Below are 21595 nucleotides of genomic sequence, written 5' to 3'. Positions count from 1 at the left end.
GAAGAGTCAACAGGAAAGACAGCAACCAGGCTCAAATTGTTCATTGCAGGGTCTGCAATCACCCACGCTTAAAGAAACAGAATCCCAACCAACCCAAAAAAAGACACGTATCTATGCGTTCATGTAAACATTTCTAAATCCGCTTGCGCAGCGCTCGAGTCCGAGTCGCAGGTTCAGCCGCAGCTGGAGCAGTAGTCTTGCGCATTGCAGCAGTAGTGGGGGTATTCTTGACAGCCATTGATGCCGTCTGCATGCGAGAAGTTGGCCTCTTGACAGCCGCAGTAGATGCTGTGGTGGCCTTTCTCGCGCCAGTACCAGTCCGTGTGGACTTGGTCACTGTGGTGCCCGAAGACGCAGTGGACCCTGTGCTATTCTTGCGCTCGCCCTGTCGAGTCGCCGGGCGCGACAAAGGTGACCGAATAGTCTTAGGTCCTGTTGCGGCACGGGTGGCAGTTCTCTGGGCCTGCGAAGGAGGCCGCTGGTCCTTCACTGTAGACACAGTGTGACCGCGTGACCGCAGCGGGCTGGACGGTTTTAACGGTGAGGTAGGGCGCGCCAGATACGACGGCTGACCCTTTTCGGGGGATGCACGGAAGGGTGAGTGAGGGTAGGTTCGGGAATTATTGGACTTAGGAGACAGAATGCGGTTCTCATTGCCCCGTACTTCCTGAGACGCAACCCGCGAGGCCCCGCCTGGTCCGGCTGGTTTCACGCGGCGCTTGGGGTTCTTGAGTTCGGGCTCGCGACCGGCGAGGGCATTCTCTTTGTCAGAGAAGTGGCCATCGTGACTACACATTCTGTTAGCTAGAGAAACGAATTGGGCTTGTGGTATATCGTACCTTCCCCTCCGACCTCTACCGTCGCGTGTGGTAGAGGTTTCTGGGTCTACGGAAATGCTTGCGATATTGCGCGACACCTTCATGGGCGAGTATTTTCGAGAAGGTGATGCAACCTGCTGTTTGTTTATGGCAGCATTGTGCTTTTCGAGGAGCTCGCCGATGTTGGCCTTGCGAAGCGAGACTGGAATTCGATTGACGCGTCGCTCAATGCGCGCCCGGAGGTCATTTGCCTGGAGGGCATATTGAGCACGAAGTTTACGCGCTCGCTCAGTGACTGTAGCAGAATTAGTACTATGTTCACTCCGTAAATCCACAATTTTAACTCACTTTCAAGTTGTAGATTGTCCATTAGCGCCTGCTTCTGGTGCTGCGTCAAGCGCATCTTTTTAGTAGGACTACCCGTAGGGGTGACGTCCATAGCATCGGACTTGCGTTTAGTAGCAGGCATTGTGAAGAGTTCAAGGGATATAGACTTGGGATGTGTCGAAGTACAAGGGCTAAAGTTAAGGTGCGGAGCAAGGAGGACCACAACAAACAGCGTGACCGGGCGGGGAGTGGTGGCAGAATACAGAGCTTCCACCTCGCCTTCGTCATCCGTCTTCATCTCCCATAAGCGGAACTCCTATTCACTCTCTATTCTGCTCTCTTTTACATCGTTAATTTCACTAGACTCCGCCATTATGACGCTAGAAGCTACTATGATCATGTCCGTCATTGCCCATCCTCCATATTACCTTACTCTGCTGACTCCAAGCTACAGTGTCGACAACAGCGAAAGCAGTCGCAATGGAGACTACACGTGAGTACATCCGGTGATACTATATTTACATTTGTGAATGGCATCTAATAATTACAGAACCACCCGGTGGCAGTCTCAAGTCGATGCCGTTAGCATCATCCACAATGTAAAGATGCGTGCAAATGCCCAGTCAGCTGTCGGTCTTATGAGCATGGGCGGCAAGGGCCCCGAAGTGTTGTCAACCTTCACACCCGAGTTTGGCGCAATTCTCGCTGGTCTGCACCAAACAAAGATCCACGGCACATCTCATCTCAGCTCGACCATCCAGGTTGCAGCGGTATGTTCTTCCAGCCAATCTCCATGCCCCCAAGCTCTCAATAGCTAATCTTGACGGTATTTCAGTTGGCACTCAAGCACCGTATGGAAAAGTCCCAGCGTCAACGCATCATTGTATTCTCCTGCTCGCCCATCGAAGAAGATGAAAAGACCCTCGTGAAGCTCGCAAAGAAGATGAAGAAGAACAACGTGTCGATCGATGTGATAGCTTTCGGAGATTTGGAATCCGACCAGACCAAAAAGCTCGAGGCTTTCGTTGAGAATGTCAAGAGCGGCGATGGTTCCCACCTCGCCATCATCCCACCCGGACCCCATCTTCTCAGCGATCAACTCCAGCTGACCCCGATCCTGGCTGGTGAGGATGCCGAGGTTGGCGGAGGCGGCGGCGAGGGCGAGGCTGGTGGATTTGGATTCGATGATGCCGCAGAGAACGACCCCGAGCTGGCATTCGCCCTGCGCTTATCTATGGAGGATGAGAAAAACCGACAGGAGAAGGAGAAGCGTGACCGGGAAGAACAGGAAGGCAAGACGCAACTGGGCAATATCCCCGAGGAGGGCCATGGCGAGTCCAGCGGTGGCAAAGATAAGAAGGACGAGGACAAGATGGACACCGCGTAAGGTCCGGATATTTGAATATGACTGTGATGCATACCCGGCGTTTGCTTGTGCTTTTGTCCTGTATTCTCAAGAGTCGGCCTTCTTCGGGTACGTTCTACATTGTGCAAGGACAATATATTATGTGATTTGGTATTATACGAGACGGAGTGATATCCGGACACAAGTACAGGAACAAAACGTATCTGGTTCGTAAAGTCATGATGCCTATCCCCTTTCTGCGTGGTCATTGCCGGTCGGAGCTATGCCCTCCCCCTCAACCACGCCCCCAGATGCCGATCGAATGCCTCGCATCGCACTGGCATCTCAATCTGATAGAATGGATTCTTCATCACATAGTCTGCATAAAGCTCGTAGATTTTCTGGATAATTGTGTCCACGCTGCCGGTTAATGGATCCGTGAACAACAAGAATTTTGTCCCCGTCAGGGTCTGGAAACACGTCAATCGAAACTTGTCGGTCTCGAGGTAATCCAGGCCGGAGACTGGTACACCGGGGTTTGGGTAGGAGTAACTGGACGCCGCAGGAGTGGTGGTACCCGTTGAAGAAGTTGCGGGGGAGGTAGCTGGTTGGGAGGTTGGAATTTTCGGTGTGATAGAGCGGGTGATTGCGTGTACACTATTGAATCCAAGTCAAATTGGGTATTCCAGGAGAGAGGTGGTGTTGGCAGCTTACCCGTGAAAGGTGCCAGCTAGGACGAGGTAGTCATTTGTCGAGAGGTTGCGCAGGCCAGCCTGGAACTCGCGCTGGTAGATCAGACCACCGGCTTTGTTGATAATGATCAGGGAGAAGACGCCCCTAGTATTGGAAGGCATATTAGTTGCTGTGCGATTCAATGAGCAGATGGAGCGTACATGGTGAGTATGGCGCTGGTGCGGACAGCGTGGCCGGAGAAGCAAGGGGCGGAGCGCGCTATTCGTATGCCTCGGTATATTCCGGTCAATCGTGTGGATGAGCTGTATAATTGAGGTTGTTTAGATCGCCAAAATAGGTGTTGGCACGGAGTTCGCGGGGATTGGAGAAGGAGGTTGTTTATTCCGCGTCGATAAGCGGGGACAGCCACCAACCCGATTGGGGTCGGTTGCAGTCTATCTTATAGATATTTAGGGTATTCGGCTCTACTATATTCAAAAAAGTGGTGCTGATTAACTGAATGGCTAAATTGTACTAGATGGCTGATATTAGGGTATATGTTGATGTCCTGCTGGCAATACATATTGCGTGGATGAGCATGGATTAGCCTGGATTCCAGCATTCTTCAAATAATATGATCTAAAAACACGTTAAGACAATAGAACTCACATTTCGAGTTCAATGTCTGGATGTTATATTTCTTAAAATATCGGTAAATTCAGCTTAGAACTAATTAGAGTGGGTATATAGTAGCTCTAGCTCAATACAAATCCAACATCATGCTGATCTATATATATCATTCAACTTATACAATATGTCTCATTGAATCATACACAAGGTCAACTTTCCTATTAGTGGTTTCAAAAGACATTGTTTTATAGACATTCCCTTTTTATTCGCGTTGTAGCTAGAATATAGTTAGGGGGTAATCGTTCAACAAGTTATTTTAAGAGTGCTTAATTAGTGCTATTTAATTCAAAAGCATTCATATATCCAGGTATCGGACACTCCAAGAGCTTCTTCATAAACACCATACAATAGCCTTGCCACAGATATGTGACAAAGGTCCATAGCATATGATTCAGGAGTACCACCCATAAAATAAAGTCCCTGACTCGGACATCTACATTCGGAACATTCAAGATTTCGGAAACAATGCCGGCCGAGCCATTGATCGCGGCAATATGTAGAGGAGTTCTTCCTTGGTTATTTCGTTTATTCACTGACATTTCCTCACGGCGGACCGACGTGAGGTCACATTTATCTTTCCAGATTCAAGAAAGAAATTGGTAAGATATTTGTCGCCAGCCTCGGCGACCACATGCAGTGGATCATACACGAGTGTTGTATGATCATCGATGATGGGTGTTCTGTCAGGATCTAACATGAGTTGAATGATTTTCCTGTTCCTGCGGATTGCTGCTGCGTGAATGATACCCCAAACCTCTGGCATTGAAGAGAGATTGACCGGACTGGAGGTAAAGATACCAACTAGGGCCACATCATCATTGGATATTGCCAAATGTATGACTTTCAAGGCAAATATAATGTCGGTGGCATTCTATTTTTGAACGGCTTGTAGTAGAAGCTCAAGTATCAAAGGGTTGGCTTTGTTAGCCACAGATTTGAAGTCCAAAAAAGCTTGCACCGCCGGATAATTGCGTCTCTCAAATGCAAGGACTAAAGGTGTCTTCATGTCGACATCTCGAACGGCCACATTGATATCAGGTGCATGAAGGACACGTAGAAGTGGGTCCTCGAACCATCTCATAGCAGCTAAGTGTAGTGCTGTTCGTCCATTTTTGTTTGAAGGGGAATTGATAGGAACATTAAATGAACTCAAAACGTGTTCAATCGCATCACTGCACCCGGTTTGCACAGCACTCGCAAGGAGCAAAGCCGCATCTTCATCGATTATGATGGGAGATACTCTACCTTGGCTGCATAGTTTTCGAAATAAAGCATCGAGTGTCGTATCAAGTGGGAGGGATCGAGCAATGTGAAATGACCAATGGGCGTTTGCATAGTCTCGAAACTTGGAATTGGTTCTCGGATTTGGATCGAAGTCGATTTGCTTCGGCAAGGACCCCTACGGCAGGTTTTAGACGCCATCGCGCCAACTTATATAATTTGACAGAAATATCGTGTACAGCAATGTTTGGTATAGATAGTCGGCTGTGTTTGCGGCCTTATGATGCCTTTTTAGATGTCTTTCTAGATGGTCTTTCTAGATGGTTTTTTAAACCTCTAGCTCTATCTACGACTTTACACCAGTATTATCTAAGCTAATCTCCTATTTCAGAAGGCATTAATACCTTCGTACCCTGGGCTATAGGTATGGATTTTTAATTTAATTTATTGCTAATTTTCTGCCTGGACGGTTGGCGCGATGGCGTCTAAAACCCGCTGTAGACCCCAGCCATGTTGAAATCAGAATTTTCATGACTTTGAAGAAACATCAAAGCAAGATTAGTTGTTTTTGACGAGAACTGCGATAACCGAATAGCGTCACTCAAGACTCGTCCTGACTTGATATCAGGAAAGGCCCCTCGCACCAGCTGACGATCGAATGCCTAATAATCGAGGTAAGTGATAATGATACCGGACATCCTCTCATGAGCAGACTTCTCAGCTATTGAATGACTCCTATTCGGCATGTGATCACTTCCGGATTTGAACAAGTCCACCAAGAAGATACTGTTTCACGCTATGGTGTACAAGGCGTAGAGTCAATTCTTCTTCATCGAGGCACACAAGACTTCCACAACATGCCAAAACCTTCATTATGTGATTAAGAAGTCGTGAAGGGTCACAGTTTCTATCAACAGGAAGTACACTCAGCGCTTCACGTAGTTCGTCCACCGTGAGTGGACGTTGAGCCACAGAGAGCAATTCCAATATCGGCCTCTGGTACGAAGGTGACGACCCAGTCTTCTCTGCCCTGTGTAGGCTTCAAAGTCCGAAACGACCAGGGCTAATCGAATGCCAGGCTTCAGCTGGGCGGCGGACGCAAGTGCTAAAGCCATAATGGAAATGACCTGGTTAAAGACCTGATTGAAAAAGAAAAAGAAATGTTGAAAAGGAACAGGTCGAACAATGTGGGGGATTATGTTGTTTTGGAGGACCATGACCTTGGACATTCTCACCCGGGTGCCCGAGGGCGCATCGAGGATGGATTTACTAGCGCGATCAACGTAACTATCGTGATCTAGGCGCCTATATAATAGTGCTTTGGCAGAACCTTGGAATCTGATTTGTTTAGAGTCTGCCAAGGCAGATTTCTTGATGAGTGCAGTTATGAATGTTTCCACACGCTTCAGGGGCGGAAAAGTCAATCAGTCTTGTAAAGATATACAAGGGTGATGATGGACAATTACACCATATAATATAAAAAGACGGTGAGATAAATGGAAATTACAACTAAACTAAAAAATAATTGACAACAAATCAACACACAACCAGCTTTCGCAAATGGTGTCTTTGTCAAGGAGGCTGTGTATGACATATGCTACAGATGCAAGAGATCGGCATTACGATTATGGAAATCTCACACTATCCCCACAGCCCTGGAATACAACATACACCGGGAACTCTCAATGTGCCCGAGTGGACAGCGCGGGGCTGAGTCGAAGCGCTATTCATAAACTAGTCTTAGTGCATGTTGCGATAAGATGTTTTTATAATAGAGAATATAGAGAACCATAAGGAATATGTGCCTAGTTGTGTGTATGGCTTTATGTATTTTCTTAAGGTATAAACAATCAATCTTCAATATCAGAATTACAATAAGAGGTAAAGTGCTACGTATAGATCTAAGATTTCACTATATTTTAACTCCTGGTCCTTATACTTCTCTAGCTTGGTTTTAGAATGTGTTCAGATAATAGAGATCGCTTTCCTAGTTAATATCTACATATTAGAACGGCTAAGACATAAAAGACTTTCGTATAGATTTAGAGTATCTATATAGTGCTAGCTTAGATAGAAAGCAAGATCAGGCTAATAGCTCGGGGAGACTCGTATAAAGCTCGGCAAGACCCGACATACGAACATTATTAAATTAAGACTATAGTCGATAAACTTCCTTTAATCCTAATGGGGCTTTAATAGAGATGTTATAGAATAAAGGGTCCTAAGACTGCATTGGTGATACTTGAGTATAAAATAGGTGTCTTCTCCCTGATTGGTAAGACTTCCTAATTAGGTAACTCAATTTGTAAGTCAACTGTAGAACTGGGCATCTGGGCGAGTCTTCTTCAACTGGAACCCGGAAAATCTTACTTGAAGAGGGGAAATACGGTCAGATAGCTACATAACTTCTGCACCGAAGAGATAATACCTCCGAAAAGCCTCCAGAGAATGCCCGAATATCCTTTTGATCAACAGCGATGCCAAGCGGGAAGGAAGTAAGAAAGGTATAATCTCGGTGAAATTGGATCTTACACCTGAAGAAAGTTAAGCTAAGACCGATGCAGCTATTGTGGGGGGGATCTTGGATCCCTCTCGAGGGTACACTCGGCATGCCGACACCGTGTCTCTAATCCTTTCTCTTCCGTCCAGGTCCGAAATGACAATAGCGGGTTTCTATGCTGTGTACTCTGTCTCTATGCTATGTTGTATACACTGCAGGAATGTGGGTCTGTCCATTTACTTGATTTAAAAGGTCTCCTTCACCCGTGTTTGTAAAATGTTTCTCTCATTTGAATCTGTTTACGTGCACCACTCCCGCTGAATATTCTTTCATCAAATTGCAACATGTATCTGAAGCAGCTCATTGCAACATGTGCCTTTGTGCCGGTCGCCCTCAGTCAGTCAAATCCCACTGCAGGCTCCGTGGATCCCTTCAAGGTCTTCACAATCTCCGCCGACAATATCACGGCCAAGTTCATTCCCTATGGGGCGCGATTGATCTCTCTGCTAGTCCCAGACAGGGATAACAATGTGCAAGATGTTGTGGTCGGCTACGATGATCCACGTCAGTATCTAGAAGATACCCAGACCAGCCATACCTATTTCGGAGCCGCCCTTGGCCGGATTGCCAACCGTATCAAGAATGGCACTTTCACCCTAGATGGGACCGAGTACCACATTCCCAAGAATCAAGGCGGCTTGTATACGCTACATGGCGGAGACGTTGGCTATGATCAGCGGAACTGGACTGTGCTTGCATCCACACCTTCCTCTGTTACCTTCCAGCTTTACGACGCTGCATTTGAAGGTTTCCCAGGCGACGTCATTACGCAGGCTACATACAGCGTCGACACCAAGAGCACAGCGGAGAATCCACAGGGACGTCCCCGGTTGATGACCAAGTTGGTTTCACAGGCTCTCACTCACTCCACTCCGATCATGCTCTCCAACCATATTTACTGGAACCTGAATGGCTTCAAGGAGCCGACTGTGCTCAATGATACATGGCTGCAACTGCCTCTGTCCAAGCGATTTGTTGCCACGGACAGTCTTCAAGTCCCCAACGGCGCTATCTCTACCGTTGATGATACTGATCATCAATCTCTGGACTTTGGAACCGGCAAAATCATTGGCCGTGACATCCAGTATACCAAAGGTCTTGTCGGTAGTGACGTGGGATATGACAACTGCTTTATTGTTGACCGTGACTCGACATACTCTGCCCAAAATTCACTTGTTCCTGCTCTCCGATTGAACTCCAGTACCACGGGAATTAGCATGGAAGTTGCAACGAACCAGCCTGCTTTGCAGTTTTTCACCTGTTTGAACATGGATGGAACGATTCCTGTGAAGCCTTCTCAGGCTAAGCGAAACTCGCAAAATGAGAACGCTGCTGGATTTGTTGAGAAATACGGTTGTCTGGCAATCGAACCCGAGGGCTGGATTGATTCTGTCAACAACCCACAATGGGGCCAGCAATCCAATGTGATCTACTCCCCTGAGACACCCCCTGCTGTGAACATGGCAACCTACACCTTTGGAACTGTCTAAGATATGTTGTTGATCATGCATCTGATTTGAATCTTACCGGTGTCATATTAAGTTAAATAGTAGATGTTGTGTTGCAACAATTTGAACTAGTTTGCAAGTGTTGTTGTGCTCCTTTAATATGCGTTTATGCGGCATGATCTCGTTAACTACGTAGGCTATTCCGCACAACTTTCCGAAATAATTCTTACTCTTAGGGTGCTCGAAGTCTAACTTTAGCTGATCCCGAAATTAGAGAGATTATTAAAAAGGAGTAATATCTTGGTATTATATAGAGTTTGCTCTCACTAGGTAGTCGGAGGTAGCATTATCTAAGACCTAGTGCTTAGGAGGTACGGGGACTTGTCAAAGAAGTTAACCGTACAGCCATGTGATGAGATGGACAATTCCGTACCCTAGCTATTTAAAGGTGAACCCTGTACTTTTGAATTTGCTAGGTGCTAACATTCACTCATTAGCTGCAGATACGAATTAGCCTCATGCATCTATGTGATATAACGGTAGCCGGGCTGCATGGGATCCAGTGGTGTTCATACTGAGTGGAGCAACGTACTTTGGCTCCCACCTCATAGATAGGGGTTTGTAGTGTTAGGAAAGAATTGTCGATTTGAATCCAAAAGGATGAATATTTCTTGTACTACACTTTGGGAAACCAAAAAACAGACAGAGAAATCCGTTCTCGAATATGTGTGAACTGTTAGGCTTTCTTTGGATTTTGGCCTCATCTCGCAATGTTCCAATATTGCTGTGATGCTAATTCAAGCGCCGATGCTAATCAAGCCATGGCCGGGTGATCTCCTCAAAGGCCTATCGAGCTTAAAAGGCCGATTGAGTTCGCGCGATTATATCTTTATTTTTCCTAGGGGCTCTGCAGTTTCTATGTCGAGTGCAAAATCATGCCGTTCAATGCCCGTCAAACTCGACTGTGGATTATGAATATCTTCGAGAGTCTTCTATTTTGTTGATATTAGGGGTTGCGAGAGACAAGATGACCGACGAGAGAATTTGGGTTTCATTTCCCCATTACCTGATAGCTTGCCCAAGACTGTTACTGATCTCATATACCCTTGAATGACTGTATAAATATGTACATAAAAGAATTATATAGCTATATAGAACATTCTAAAGTTGGAAGCATTGGATTAGTTGACTCGTTCCTTCTTATCGCGTAGACTTGATCATAACTTCTCTTGTATTTCATTTCTCAACTTCCCTCTGCTAACATCTAATCCTAAACTCGTGCCGAGGAGTTCAAATATGATGTTGGAGAGATCTCAGTGAGATAGCGAGCAGGAAAGGGAATGGTTCAATTCCTCCTTCAAACTAGACAGGGAGAAGTGTAAAGACTTACAAAATAATACAACATTGATTAACATAAGCTACATGTATGAGATACATTTGACAAGATAAGACTCTGTGCCAGGATCAACAAAGCAAGAGAATATTTCAGATGAACCCTGAGAAGAAACACGCGGAATCTCTCAGGAACAAAAATTGACTGCAATAAACCACCTCTCCTCACCCTCCCCACTCCCCAAACTTCACCCCCCACGAACCGAAAAAAGAACAAAGATGACCTGTTTAGGTCTTGCCGAGCTTGCGCCGCCAATGCTTAGGGACGCGGCAGAGCCAGTACAGGAAGAGCGCACCGACAATGTTGAACGCCACGTAGGCAAACAGCAGCCCGATGTTGCGCCTAACATCCGAGTACGACATATTGAGACCTTTGAGGAACTGGTCTGTTTTCGACATTGGGCAGATCTTGCAATCCACTGACGCCTCAGGATTGAGCAATGCCCCGTTTACAGCCTTGATGTAAGGTTCCAGATAACTGCCGCAACTCTGTCCATCTGGAGGCGAAATAGTGAGCCACTCGATATCAGAACATTCCACCGAAGTCCCAGTCAGGCCCGTCGAGAGCACGGATGACACAAAGTAGGTAAATGGCGATACCCGGTTCATGAAGATCCAGAAATGAGGCATGTCGGAGGAATTTGCCAGTACGCTAAAAGTCCAGTCAGCGCTATTGCCAATTAGCTACCAAGCACCTGCAGATAACTTACCCGTTAAAGACCAAGCAAAGGGAGAACATGAACTGAGCAATATTGCTGCCAGTATCGGGCTCTTCAATTCCTGCAATCATCATCGAGCTGAAAGTCGAAGTAAACATCATGAACTGTAAAACGAGCAGGTACATGATGCCGCTTCGTTCGATGACGGCGTTTGTAGGCTCTGCATTGCGATAAAACCCGATTGGGTAGTACCAGCAGAAAAAGATTGGCACCGACATTAAAATGTTCCATACCAGCTCCACGAGGATACTGGCCATCATGAATGCCTTCCACGAGTAGGCCTTCGAAGGCCGTTCGCGCACCTCATACAAAGCACGCTGTGTGACGAAGGATGGCATCATCTGCTGGACCAGACCGGGGAAGATGACGAGAAGCATGAAGATTGCGAACATTTGATTCTGCAGCCCCTGAAGACTGGTGGGCATGTGCCAGAACGTAAATCCGAGGAACAGTGGCTATGCATGTTAGTATAATCAAATAAGTGGAAGGGAGATACCTTACGGGAATAGTGCAGGTGAGAACTTTGGCGTACAGATACGACGGAGATCTCCAGTACTGTTGGAATGTGCGTTGAGTACAAACGAGGAACTGATACCAGATTGGCATAGCAAATTCACCGAACCCTGCAGCCCGCAGTGGTGCAGGGTTATTGGACAACTCTCCCTTCATTTCAGCCAATTGTCTGCGAACCTCTGCACGCTCGGGGCTGTTGGTCCATTGCTGAGCCCAATCTTTGTTCGCATGAGAGCCTAGCGCAGCTCCGATGACCTCGAGCATCCATTCGGCCGGGTTTGCGTTTGGTGGACACTTGGGCGATCCTTTGTCTTCGAAGTATTTGATCAATGTTTCCATGTTCGGACCAAGGTCGCCGAAATACACTGTGCGTCCTCCTTTAGCAAGAAACAATAGGCGGTCGAACTGCTGCATCAGCATTGCGGAAGGTTGGTGAATGGTACACAGTACAGCCTGACCGTGGTCGGCCAAGTTGCGCATCAGGGTACAGATTGACCAAGCGGTTTGACTATCCAGACCCGAAGTGGGTTCGTCAAAGAATAGCAGCAAATCTGGCTTGGCTGCAAGTTCCACGCCGATTGTCAACCGCTTACGCTGCTCCACATTGAGGCCCTCACCAGCAACGCCGACCACGGCATCTGCGTATTCTTCCATACCGAGCATTTGAATGACCTCTTCAACGTATGCAATCTTTTCCTGGCGAGGAATGGTGGCAGGCTGGCGTAGAAGAGCGCTGAAAACTAGGGCTTCACGAACAGTACTAGTCTCCAGATGCAGATCCTGTTGCTGCACGTAACCCGTCTTCCGCTGGAAAGAATCGTCGCGTAGCCGGCCATCAATAAGCATCTGACCGGAGACGATGCCAATAGTGACACGATCAGCCAATACATCGAGCAAGGATGTCTTTCCTGCACCAGTGACACCCATCAAGGCCGTCAAAGTGCCGGGTTTGACCCAACCATCCACGCTGTCCAGGATACGTCGCTGAGTCCCCTTGATCTTGATTTCATAAGACACATTCTCCCAGTGGAAGATGGAAGTTTGGCGAACAATTGCTGCAGTTGTGTCCTGAGGCTCACTGGCAACTGCACCTTTCTCTGATGCAATGATCTCCTCGGGATCGTCTGTTCGAACATTCTTGGCAAAAGCGGGCATCTTGCCGCGTGGGAACACCAAAACCTCACCTTTGGATGGTTCAGCTCGGATGAGCTCGCTGCAGAAGACGTACAGCCCAAAGAATGCGACGAAGAAAGCGCAGAGAATCCCGAAGTTTCGCCACAGATGTGGGCTGTAGTATTGGTAGGTTGTGTTGATGTATGTCTCTCCATCAATGAAATCTTGGCCTGCCACAGCACCCTTTTGTGAGCAGATTTTAGAGCTCAGAGGGGCATCTTTGTAAATATCCAGGCCACCCGGGACAAAGTTCGAGCAAGAGAAAGACCGTCCGCCAAACTCATTGATCATCAGCGCCTCAAAGGCGTACTATTTCATGTTAGCATATTCTGGTATGGTCGCACAAAAACTAAGTTATAATTTACAGCAATCGGGTTCACGTAATTGAGCCACCGGAACCAAGGGTGCATGTCTCGGACAGGAATGGTAAACCCGGTGTAAATGACTAGGATAAGCATGAAGACCGAAGCAGGAGGCATGGCCTGAGCCACAGACCGCGAGATTGCGCCGATAAACCGGAAGATATTGGACATCACGAGGGTCGTTGTTGCCGAAAAGAGGAAAAAGATGAAGAAATGGGCCGGAGTGCGCCGAAGATGAGGTAGAAAATAGATGATCAAATTGAATACAACTGCCAGCAAGATCTTTGATGGAAGTTCCACAATGTACGCGCTAATGGCTTCCGCCGAGGGGTGGTATAGTGCGTACTTGCGATGCTTTTCCACGATCGGCCGCTGCTGCCACATGATCATGATTTCCAGTGAGCTAGAGAAACCACTGATCATGATGGCAAAGAAAAGTAGGCATCCACGCTTGTAGAAGCTGTCGGTGTTGTCCGGTGTATCGTAGAAGAGACTGGAAATGATCAGAGACATGCCAACATTTCCGAAGAGTGTGGCAATGGTCATAGCCCAGTCTGCTTTGAGCCGCAACCACCCTCGCCAAAGGCACAGGCGGATTTGCATCGGGAACGAGAGTGTGTATGGGGAGACTGAACGAGTAAACCAGGGTTTGTCTGCTGCGCGAGAGCGACCGAATTCCTCAAGCTTTGTTTCTCCGGTAGTATTTCCGGCTGTGTTTGCTGCAATCTCAGCGAGAAGCTGCTTACGCTCTGGGCTTTCCTTCCAGCGTGCTGCGAACTCATCGGGTGTGCGCGGAACGGAGTCTTCAAATCCGGGGCGAACGAGACGTTCTGAAGGGCTGGTGAGAGAAGTAAGGAAGTCGGCGGTGGTTTGTCTCTCTGGGCAGTGGAATCCCATCTTGATGAAGAAGAGTCGTGCATTGGGCGCACTGCCGAAATAGATCTGACGGCCTTCGTAGAGAACAATTGCTTTGTCAAACAGGTCGTAGATGGACTGACTCGCTTGATAAATTGCGACTATAGCGGTAGATCCACTATAGTCCGTGGACAGGCGGATGTTCTTTGCAAATTCCAGTGCCGTTGAGCTGTCAAGTCCGCGAGTGCTGTTGTCCCAACACTGCAACGGACATCGACACAGAGTGGTTTCGGCGATACTGACCCGCTTCCTTTCCCCACCGGATACACCTCGAATGAACTCATTGCCAACCTTGGTGTTCATAGTGTGGGTTAAGCCAAGCATTGCCATTACCACGTCTCGCATATGCACTGCATACTGGTCGCGTGTAACACCGGGAAGTCGGTTACTCGGCGCTCGAGCGTAAGCGGCAAACAGCAGTGTATCACCGACAGTCAGTTGGGGGAAGTGGGTTTCGGTTTCGGCTTGGTAGATGACCTCGCCGCGGAAGCGGCTGTGCATGTCGTCCCAGGATATGCCATCATACTGCACCTCGGACCCTTTCTCCTTGTCGAGGTAGAGACCATGCGTCTCTCCGGCAATGGTTTTGAGGAAGGTAGAGCATCCGCTGCTGGTCGTTAGTGATTAATCCTTCGCAAAGGAGGGGCGTCGATTCACGTACCTTCCTGGGCGACCTAGTACAACTAGCATCTCACCACTGTGAACAATGCCTTCGAAGTCCCGCAGGATGTCAATGCGGACTTTGTTCTGCAAGTTAAAGAGACTGCGGAACCACCCTGCGCCTTTGAGCCAGAAGTTGGCAAAGTCCATCTGATAGTCAGCCGCGGTGCCGTATCCGAAAACATTGAGGTTGCGGAAGGAGGCACCAGTTGTGCGACGCGGGTACCGGTCTGGGTCGCGAGAGGTCATCTGGACAATGTTCTTCACCCATTTGCGTGATTTAAACTGGTCACTATTGGGATCTAGCTCTGGGTCAGTGGTGTCGAGGAAGGTGTTGACCCCCTCTGTGGGTTGAGTAGTGTTGACGCTGCTTTGCCGTGAAAGTTGCGAGAGAGAACGTGCAAGAGTGGTGATTTGCCTGTCGCGATCATCCCCGGACTCCGAAACTGGGGTCTCTGAGCCGGGGGTATCAACGGCCGCATTGTCAGGCATGTTTTCCATACGGTCTGGCACGAGTGGAGTTGGCGAGAAGCCTAAAGAAGGAAGAAGACGTGAAGCCATAAAAGAAACACGCCAAAGGGGGGTAAACGAGAGTTGTTTACAGAAGAGAAAAACAAAAGGTGAGACGTGACAGGTGAGAGAAAGGGAAGAAGGTAAGAACATAAAAAAGGAAAGAAGCAACGGCAACCGGGAAGTGACCGATCCGAGAAGCTTCAAGAGGAAGGAAGGAAGGTCAACATCCATGGATGAACTGTCATAGCTCTTTCCGAAAAGGGAGGTAAATGGAGATTTTATGTATTACACTGGATGTCTCTATCAGCTGAATATTTGAATATCTAAATGTCTGAATATCTGCATACCTGAGGATCTTACTTGGATGTAACATTGCCTTCATAATAGAGGTATAAGACTACACCACATAATCTATATTTTAAGGTGTTTTTGGGCCTTTTTATTGGTTGCGTGGTAGCATTGTATCCCCTGACCCCCACACCTTATTCATAGCAACTTCCCTTTTCGGTAAACGGAACTCGGATTCGGCCAATATATCAGACACAGTTTAGACACAGTTGACTCGGAATTCTGATCATCCGAGAGTCTAATGAGATCTTGACAAAGGAACAAAAAGTTCATATCTCGGACATCCGGACCTCAAAGCGTCCGGTAAAGGGACTATGTCACACAACCTAGAAGAATCGTCGGCCACTTATGGCGGTCTTGCTATGTCTTTTAGTAGTCCATTTAGTAGTACTTTTTTCTACTTAAGATCAATGTCCACAGGACCTTTCAATATATAACCTTTTGACTGATTCAACTACATGAACTAGCACATATCTTTCTAAGGTTATCCTCCTCGACACATCTGCCCCACACCCCATCTAATTCTCCTCTCCGTAGAGCCTAAGACACGAACATGTCTTGATCTATGCCTGCAAGATCAACTGTCTCCAAGAGCCGCGATCTTCAGACCCGTCAGTGGCACTACCGTAAGGGAGCACCGCGTCTTGGATATGAGCAACGCGAGTCGTAGTCAAGACACGACCACGAGCCGAGACAGCCTCAGCTGACAAGCGTTGATATACGTGACCAGGCAGCGAGAAGGACGTTTCAAATCCATCGCGTGTAGCCTCACCCAAGAACTCGCGGGACCCAAATCCATCCGTAACAGCATAGAATCTCCAAACAACCGTCTCGGTATCACCATTCCACGAAACAAAGACCTTGGTGCCCGAGGGTGTCTTCTCAGCCACAATGGCGGGTTCCTCTGTCGGCAGGCCAGTCCAGTTGTACCGGAATGCCCGATAGTTCTGGACCCCTTCGCCCAGCAGACCTGAGTCCATATAAGCGTGGAAGATCGGGGTACCGTCCGCCCGAAATTCAGTCAAAGCTCCCTCAGAGCCCCAATTAACCAGGGCATTGCCATTGGGTAGAAGCTGGGTGCTACCTTGGGACTTGGCGAGGAGCCCATCGGGAGGCTGGAAGGCTTGAACAATGTTTGCAGCCCAGGTGACCTTGTTGACGGAAATGACCTTGCCTTGTGAGAAAGGATGGGTGTGGACTTCTTTGCCACGGTGATTTTCTGTTCCATGAGCGGAGTTATCGAAAAGGGAGATGATTTCTTCATCATCACTCTGCTCGACAAAGCGCGCGTGATGCTGGAAACAGAACTTGACGTTGGGGCCAAGCTCAAAGTCTGAGCGTAGACCACCCAGACGCCAGATGATCTCACCAGTGGTACCATTGATTTTGTGGACTGCGCAAGCATCCCGCGCAGAAATCAAATAGTTACCTTCGGCATCCTTGTCCACAGAGTTGATGTGGAAGTAGTCCCATGCGTCGGATGAGTTGTAGCCTGCGCCCGCTTGTCCCGGGTTGAGGGGGAGGACCGCCTCTGCAAGATGTTAGACTAGTTCAATATAAGTTTTTAGAGTGGCTGACTTACCATCGGGAGAGACATGCTCGAGGCTAGACCACTCAAATAGTAGTTCTCCAGTGTCCAGGTCCAACTCTACTGGGAATTAGCATTAGCTCTTCATATGTTCGAGAACACACATACCCTGGAAGATAGCATCGACAATCCACTGCTGTTCCGCACTACCACCCCAGCGAGAGAGATCCCTCGGCACAGGCTGATAGACCTGAAGCAACGCAGTCTTCTCGTCGACAACATGGAACTCATGCTTATCCATGAGCTTGTGGTTGCCAGCGCGGAGCTCCCGAATAGTCTCATAGCGCTGATTCAGAATGGTAGCATGACCATGACCATGTCCATAGGCCGGGTTGTGATCACCCTCAAAACTGAACAGCACGTCCTGACCATTCCACCTAGCCTTCTGGAAGTTGGCGGCCCAGATAGAGAAGTAGGTATAGCCCGACCAGACGAGCTCACCGTCATCGCGAACGATATACGGAGCTTCCTGACGCGGACCGTGGAACTGCGGTTCAGCCCACTGGCCTGGGAAAGGCGCGATGAAGAGGTAACCCTTCTCGACATCCTTTGTGGCCGGGATGGTGATGTTCAGGCGAGGCGGGGCCAGGTCGGTTCGGGATTTGAACTGCCAATCTGCCACGGCGAGTGGCAACAGCGCTGCGGTGCAGGCAACGGCTTCAAGGAACTTCATGATAAGTACTAGCCCAGCGATCAGTTTCCATGATGCTGGTCATTATGTTCATGATAGGGTACATTAACCTTAGTTTGGTACTCTGCACTGAGTCTCTTTGACTTCTTTTGGTTTCAATAGTTGTGTAAAAATATGATGAAAAGAAGAACATATCACATATCACATAACCTCGTTAAATAGTTGCCAACACTCTCGGAGTATGTCATAGTGGAATATGATGTCGTGCTTGGCACTTGGCGGGGAAGATAATCCGCTCGCATTTCCCAATCAAGTGCCCGCATGTCCACTGAAATTTCTGAACTTTCCGATATTCGGATTCTTTCTTTCGTCACCTTTTGAATCGCAAATTGGAGATTTGAACGGCATTTAAAAGTGAAAATGGCATTAGATCCTCTGAATACAAGTGTCTCGCCAGGCGTGATGTCGACGAACGAGAATGACGCCGAAAGATCGTCGGCACAAGAAAGCGAAGAGCAACCTTTATTGCGATCGGATCCAGTTCCTGCGACTTGGAGCCCACCGCCAGGATTTCTACTCATCCAAATTGGTATGTCAAATGAAAATTTATACATGATTGAGCAAATTTTGACAATTCAACAGCCATCATGGCCAATGTATTTCTTGGCGGGTTTGACGGGACCATTACTGCGTCGACCTATGCTGTGATCAGCTCCGAGTTTAACGCTGCGAACACTGCTTCGTGGCTGACCACCTCGTACTTGATCACAAGCACGGCGTTCCAGCCTCTCTATGGCCGATTCTCCGATATTCTCGGTCGCCGGTCATGTTTCTTCACTGCAACTATCACCTTCATGATTGGTTGTCTAGGATGTGCCGTGGCCCGCGATGTAATCTTTTTGAACATTATGCGCGCCTTGACGGGCATCGGTGGCGGAGGATTGATGACTATGGGTAAGCAATGATGTTTCAATTGACATATCAATCACTAATAAGTATCCTAGCAACAATCATCAACTCGGATCTTATTCCGTTCCGCCAGCGCGGTATGTACCAGGCAATTCAGAACGTCTCGTACGGCTTCGGAGCCATCTGTGGTGCTTCTTTCGGAGGTGCCATTGTTGACTCAATCGGATGGCGCTGGTGCTTCCTGTTGCAGGTTCCAATCTCTTTGTTTGCTTTGATCATGGGCTATATAGTCTTGAAGTTCCCATCACGCAACACTGAACCTTCCTCAGATGGGCGGAAGCAAGGAATCTGGCAGCAAATTGACGTACTGGGCGCTTGTCTGCTCATTCTGGCTCTCTCGGCTCAACTGGTCGGACTCAGCCTGGGTGGCAACATTCTCCCTTGGACTCACATGTGGGTAATTCTACCACTGCTCTCCAGTGTGGTATTGCTGGTCGCATTTGTTGCTGTTGAAGCGAATACCACCGCCGCGCCTTTGATTCCATTGAAGATGCTACGAGGACAGCTCGCTGTATCCACACAAATTTCCAACGTGTGTGTCGGGATGGCAGCATACGCAGTAAGCTTACTCGTTCAACCAGCTCTATGGGCGTAACAACTAACGTAGCCCATTCAGTACCTCTTTACTCTGCCTCTCATGTTCCAGGTGATTCTCCTTGACTCGCCGAGCAAGGCTGGTACCCGACTCGTGATTCCCTGTCTATTTACCCCACTTGGTGGTCTTGTAGCGGGAATCATTATGTCACGTTGGGGCAAGCTGGCCTCCATTGTGCGCGTCGGCGCAGCGCTAATGTTCGTCGGCAATCTCCTCGTCATGCTCCTTCGATTCAACGACTCGGGATGGAAGTATTTCGTCTATGTCATTCCCGCGAACCTTGGTCAGGGCATGGTGTACCCAGGAATCCTGTTCACATTCCTCGCAGCCTTCGACCACACCGGTAAGCTATTTCTCCCTCTCTGTTGCCAGCCCCATTACGCGATCCATGGCGACCGAGCAGTTTGCCAAGCCAGCCTGCTAACAATGTCGTGCAGATCACGCCGTCTCCGCCTCAACTGTCTACCTCATCCGCTCCCTTGGGACCGTTTGGGGAGTCGCAATTACCTCCACCATCATGCAGAATACACTTAACTCAGGCCTCGGGGAGGCCTTGAGTGGAATACCAGATAAATGGAAAGTACAATTCCTTCGCCGTTTGATGATAGCGAGCCCCTGAATAAGCATTGCTGACCAGTATACTCGCTCCCCCTTAGGTGATTGATGAGATCCGCCACTCAATCTCGGCTATATATGATCTCCCTCCCGATGTGCAAATGGCCGCTCGGCTAGTGTACTACCGCGGGATTAGACTCTCCTTCATGGCCTCCGCGATCTTTGCATTTATCGCGACCGTCGCTGCTATCTTCACCCGTGGAAAGGGGTTGGAGCGCGCGGGCGGTAAGTAAAGAATCTCGACGCCGCACCCCGAAAGAAGCCCATAGGGGATTATAGGGGACAGACGTGGTGTTTATGGTGATATCAACCCATGTCTCGCGCAGACCCGATGGATTGAGGCGCGGTCCTCAAATCCGCGTGGGTTCGAAAAACAAAACTCCTCATCGAAATACATAGAGGAGATGACGGGCGGAAGTAGATGAAAGCGACCGCACAGTCCAGAGCGCCGATGCTCAATGCGACAGATATTGGAAGATTATAGCTTAGAATATAGAATTTGGCGAGGTGGAAATAGAAATAGCAAGGCTGATTTGTTCAGTCAAACGAATATCTGATCCGTATTGTAAAATGCTTCATAGTAGGCTGTGCAGTTCATAATTACACTTAACTTGATCTGTGCTAGTGCTGATCCCATTGAAGGTTACCTCCAGGCCTAGATGATACCTTCCAACCTCCCACCTCCTCCATTCCATTATGTTCAGACTCAGTACATAAATATACAACAGTTCAAACAAAATGCCTACCGATACTTTCCACCTTTACTCATACTTCTGCTCGTCATGCTGTCAGCGCATCATAATTGCCGCTCACCTGAAGGGTATCTCTCTTGAATACACCTACATCGACCTTGGCACCAAAGCGCACACAACGGATGAATACAAAGAATCAAACCCCAGCGCCAGCGTACCTACCCTGGTAGTGACAAGCGCCGACGGTGAAAAGACCATCATCCGCCAATCCATGACAATTTTGGATTATTTCGAGGAAAGATTCCCAGATATATCTCCGCTCCTCCCTCGCGAATTACGGAATCGAGCACAGGTGCGCGACCTAGTGAATATCATCGCAATCGATACACAACCTACCACCAACGCCCGTATCGTACATCGGGTGAAGGATATCCGTGGGAGTGACGATGATCTAGATAAATTTGCCAAACAGGCCTTTACCGACGGATTCCAAGCCTACGAGAGCCTATTGGTGAAGCAGGGCGGGGAGGGGAGGTATTCCTTTGGAGATACTGTTTCAATGGCGGATGTGGTGCTGGTTCCCACAGTTGACCAGGCTTTGTTGTACAGCATGGATTTGGATTTCGTGCCTAACCTTAAGCGCATTCATTCTGCTCTTAAGGAATTGGAGGCCTTCAAGGCTGCGGATTGGAGGAATCAGGGGGATACGCCGGAGAAATTTCGGGCGAAGGACATTTGACGCTTGTCGGGTTTAGGTCTGAGTCAAGGAAGGACAGGGATTCAAGGAACTAGTTCTAAAACTGGGAGGCAGTATATTTGATTGTAGTAC

The 21595-nt window shown here is 48.3% G+C and overlaps 7 protein-coding genes across 7 annotated transcripts; 3 read left to right on the top strand and 4 right to left on the bottom strand.

Moving 5' to 3' along the window:
- Nucleotides 1-133: 133 nt before the first annotated feature.
- PEX2_068630 (uncharacterized protein) lies at nt 134-1443 on the bottom strand (the record flags this gene model as incomplete). Its single annotated transcript, XM_016744134.1, has 3 exons — nt 134-788; nt 840-1113; nt 1167-1443. 3 exons carry the CDS (start codon nt 1441-1443, stop codon nt 134-136), a joined length of 1206 nt encoding a protein of 401 aa, XP_016599847.1.
- Nucleotides 1444-1519: 76 nt separating this feature from the next.
- Nucleotides 1520-2532, top strand: PEX2_068620 (proteasome regulatory particle base subunit RPN10; the record flags this gene model as incomplete). The annotated part of the gene is made up of 3 exons (XM_016744133.1): nt 1520-1638; nt 1696-1915; nt 1981-2532. The coding sequence occupies 3 exons, from the start codon at nt 1520-1522 to the stop codon at nt 2530-2532; spliced, it is 891 nt and encodes a 296-aa protein (XP_016599846.1).
- A 239-nt stretch (nt 2533-2771) lies between these two features.
- PEX2_068610 (trafficking protein particle complex subunit 4) lies at nt 2772-3344 on the bottom strand (the record flags this gene model as incomplete). The annotated part of the gene is made up of 2 exons (XM_016744132.1): nt 2772-3147; nt 3205-3344. 2 exons carry the CDS (start codon nt 3342-3344, stop codon nt 2772-2774), a joined length of 516 nt encoding a protein of 171 aa, XP_016599845.1.
- Nucleotides 3345-7917: 4573 nt separating this feature from the next.
- On the top strand, nt 7918-9123 carry PEX2_068600 (aldose epimerase family protein; the record flags this gene model as incomplete). The annotated part of the gene is made up of 1 exon (XM_016744131.1): nt 7918-9123. The coding sequence occupies one exon, from the start codon at nt 7918-7920 to the stop codon at nt 9121-9123; it is 1206 nt and encodes a 401-aa protein (XP_016599844.1).
- A 1578-nt stretch (nt 9124-10701) lies between these two features.
- PEX2_068590 (pleiotropic drug resistance family ABC transporter) lies at nt 10702-15316 on the bottom strand (the record flags this gene model as incomplete). Its single annotated transcript, XM_016744130.1, has 5 exons — nt 10702-11125; nt 11184-11647; nt 11694-13187; nt 13244-14762; nt 14817-15316. 5 exons carry the CDS (start codon nt 15314-15316, stop codon nt 10702-10704), a joined length of 4401 nt encoding a protein of 1466 aa, XP_016599843.1.
- A 923-nt stretch (nt 15317-16239) lies between these two features.
- Nucleotides 16240-17937, bottom strand: PEX2_068580 (arylsulfotransferase family protein; the record flags this gene model as incomplete). The annotated part of the gene is made up of 3 exons (XM_016744129.1): nt 16240-17207; nt 17259-17324; nt 17373-17937. The coding sequence occupies 3 exons, from the start codon at nt 17935-17937 to the stop codon at nt 16240-16242; spliced, it is 1599 nt and encodes a 532-aa protein (XP_016599842.1).
- A 378-nt stretch (nt 17938-18315) lies between these two features.
- PEX2_068570 (Major facilitator superfamily domain, general substrate transporter) lies at nt 18316-21505 on the top strand (the record flags this gene model as incomplete). Its single annotated transcript, XM_016744128.1, has 8 exons — nt 18316-18484; nt 18538-18849; nt 18900-19423; nt 19472-19802; nt 19897-20039; nt 20116-20299; nt 20354-20438; nt 20803-21505. 8 exons carry the CDS (start codon nt 18316-18318, stop codon nt 21503-21505), a joined length of 2451 nt encoding a protein of 816 aa, XP_016599841.1.
- Nucleotides 21506-21595: the final 90 nt, after the last annotated feature.

Source organism: Penicillium expansum, assembly GCF_000769745.1.
Source record: "Penicillium expansum strain MD-8 chromosome Unknown contig224, whole genome shotgun sequence".
Taxonomy (NCBI): domain Eukaryota; kingdom Fungi; phylum Ascomycota; class Eurotiomycetes; order Eurotiales; family Aspergillaceae; genus Penicillium; species Penicillium expansum.
The sequence above is the reverse complement of the archived record's forward strand: the minus strand, read 5'-3'. Positions and strand labels throughout refer to the sequence as shown.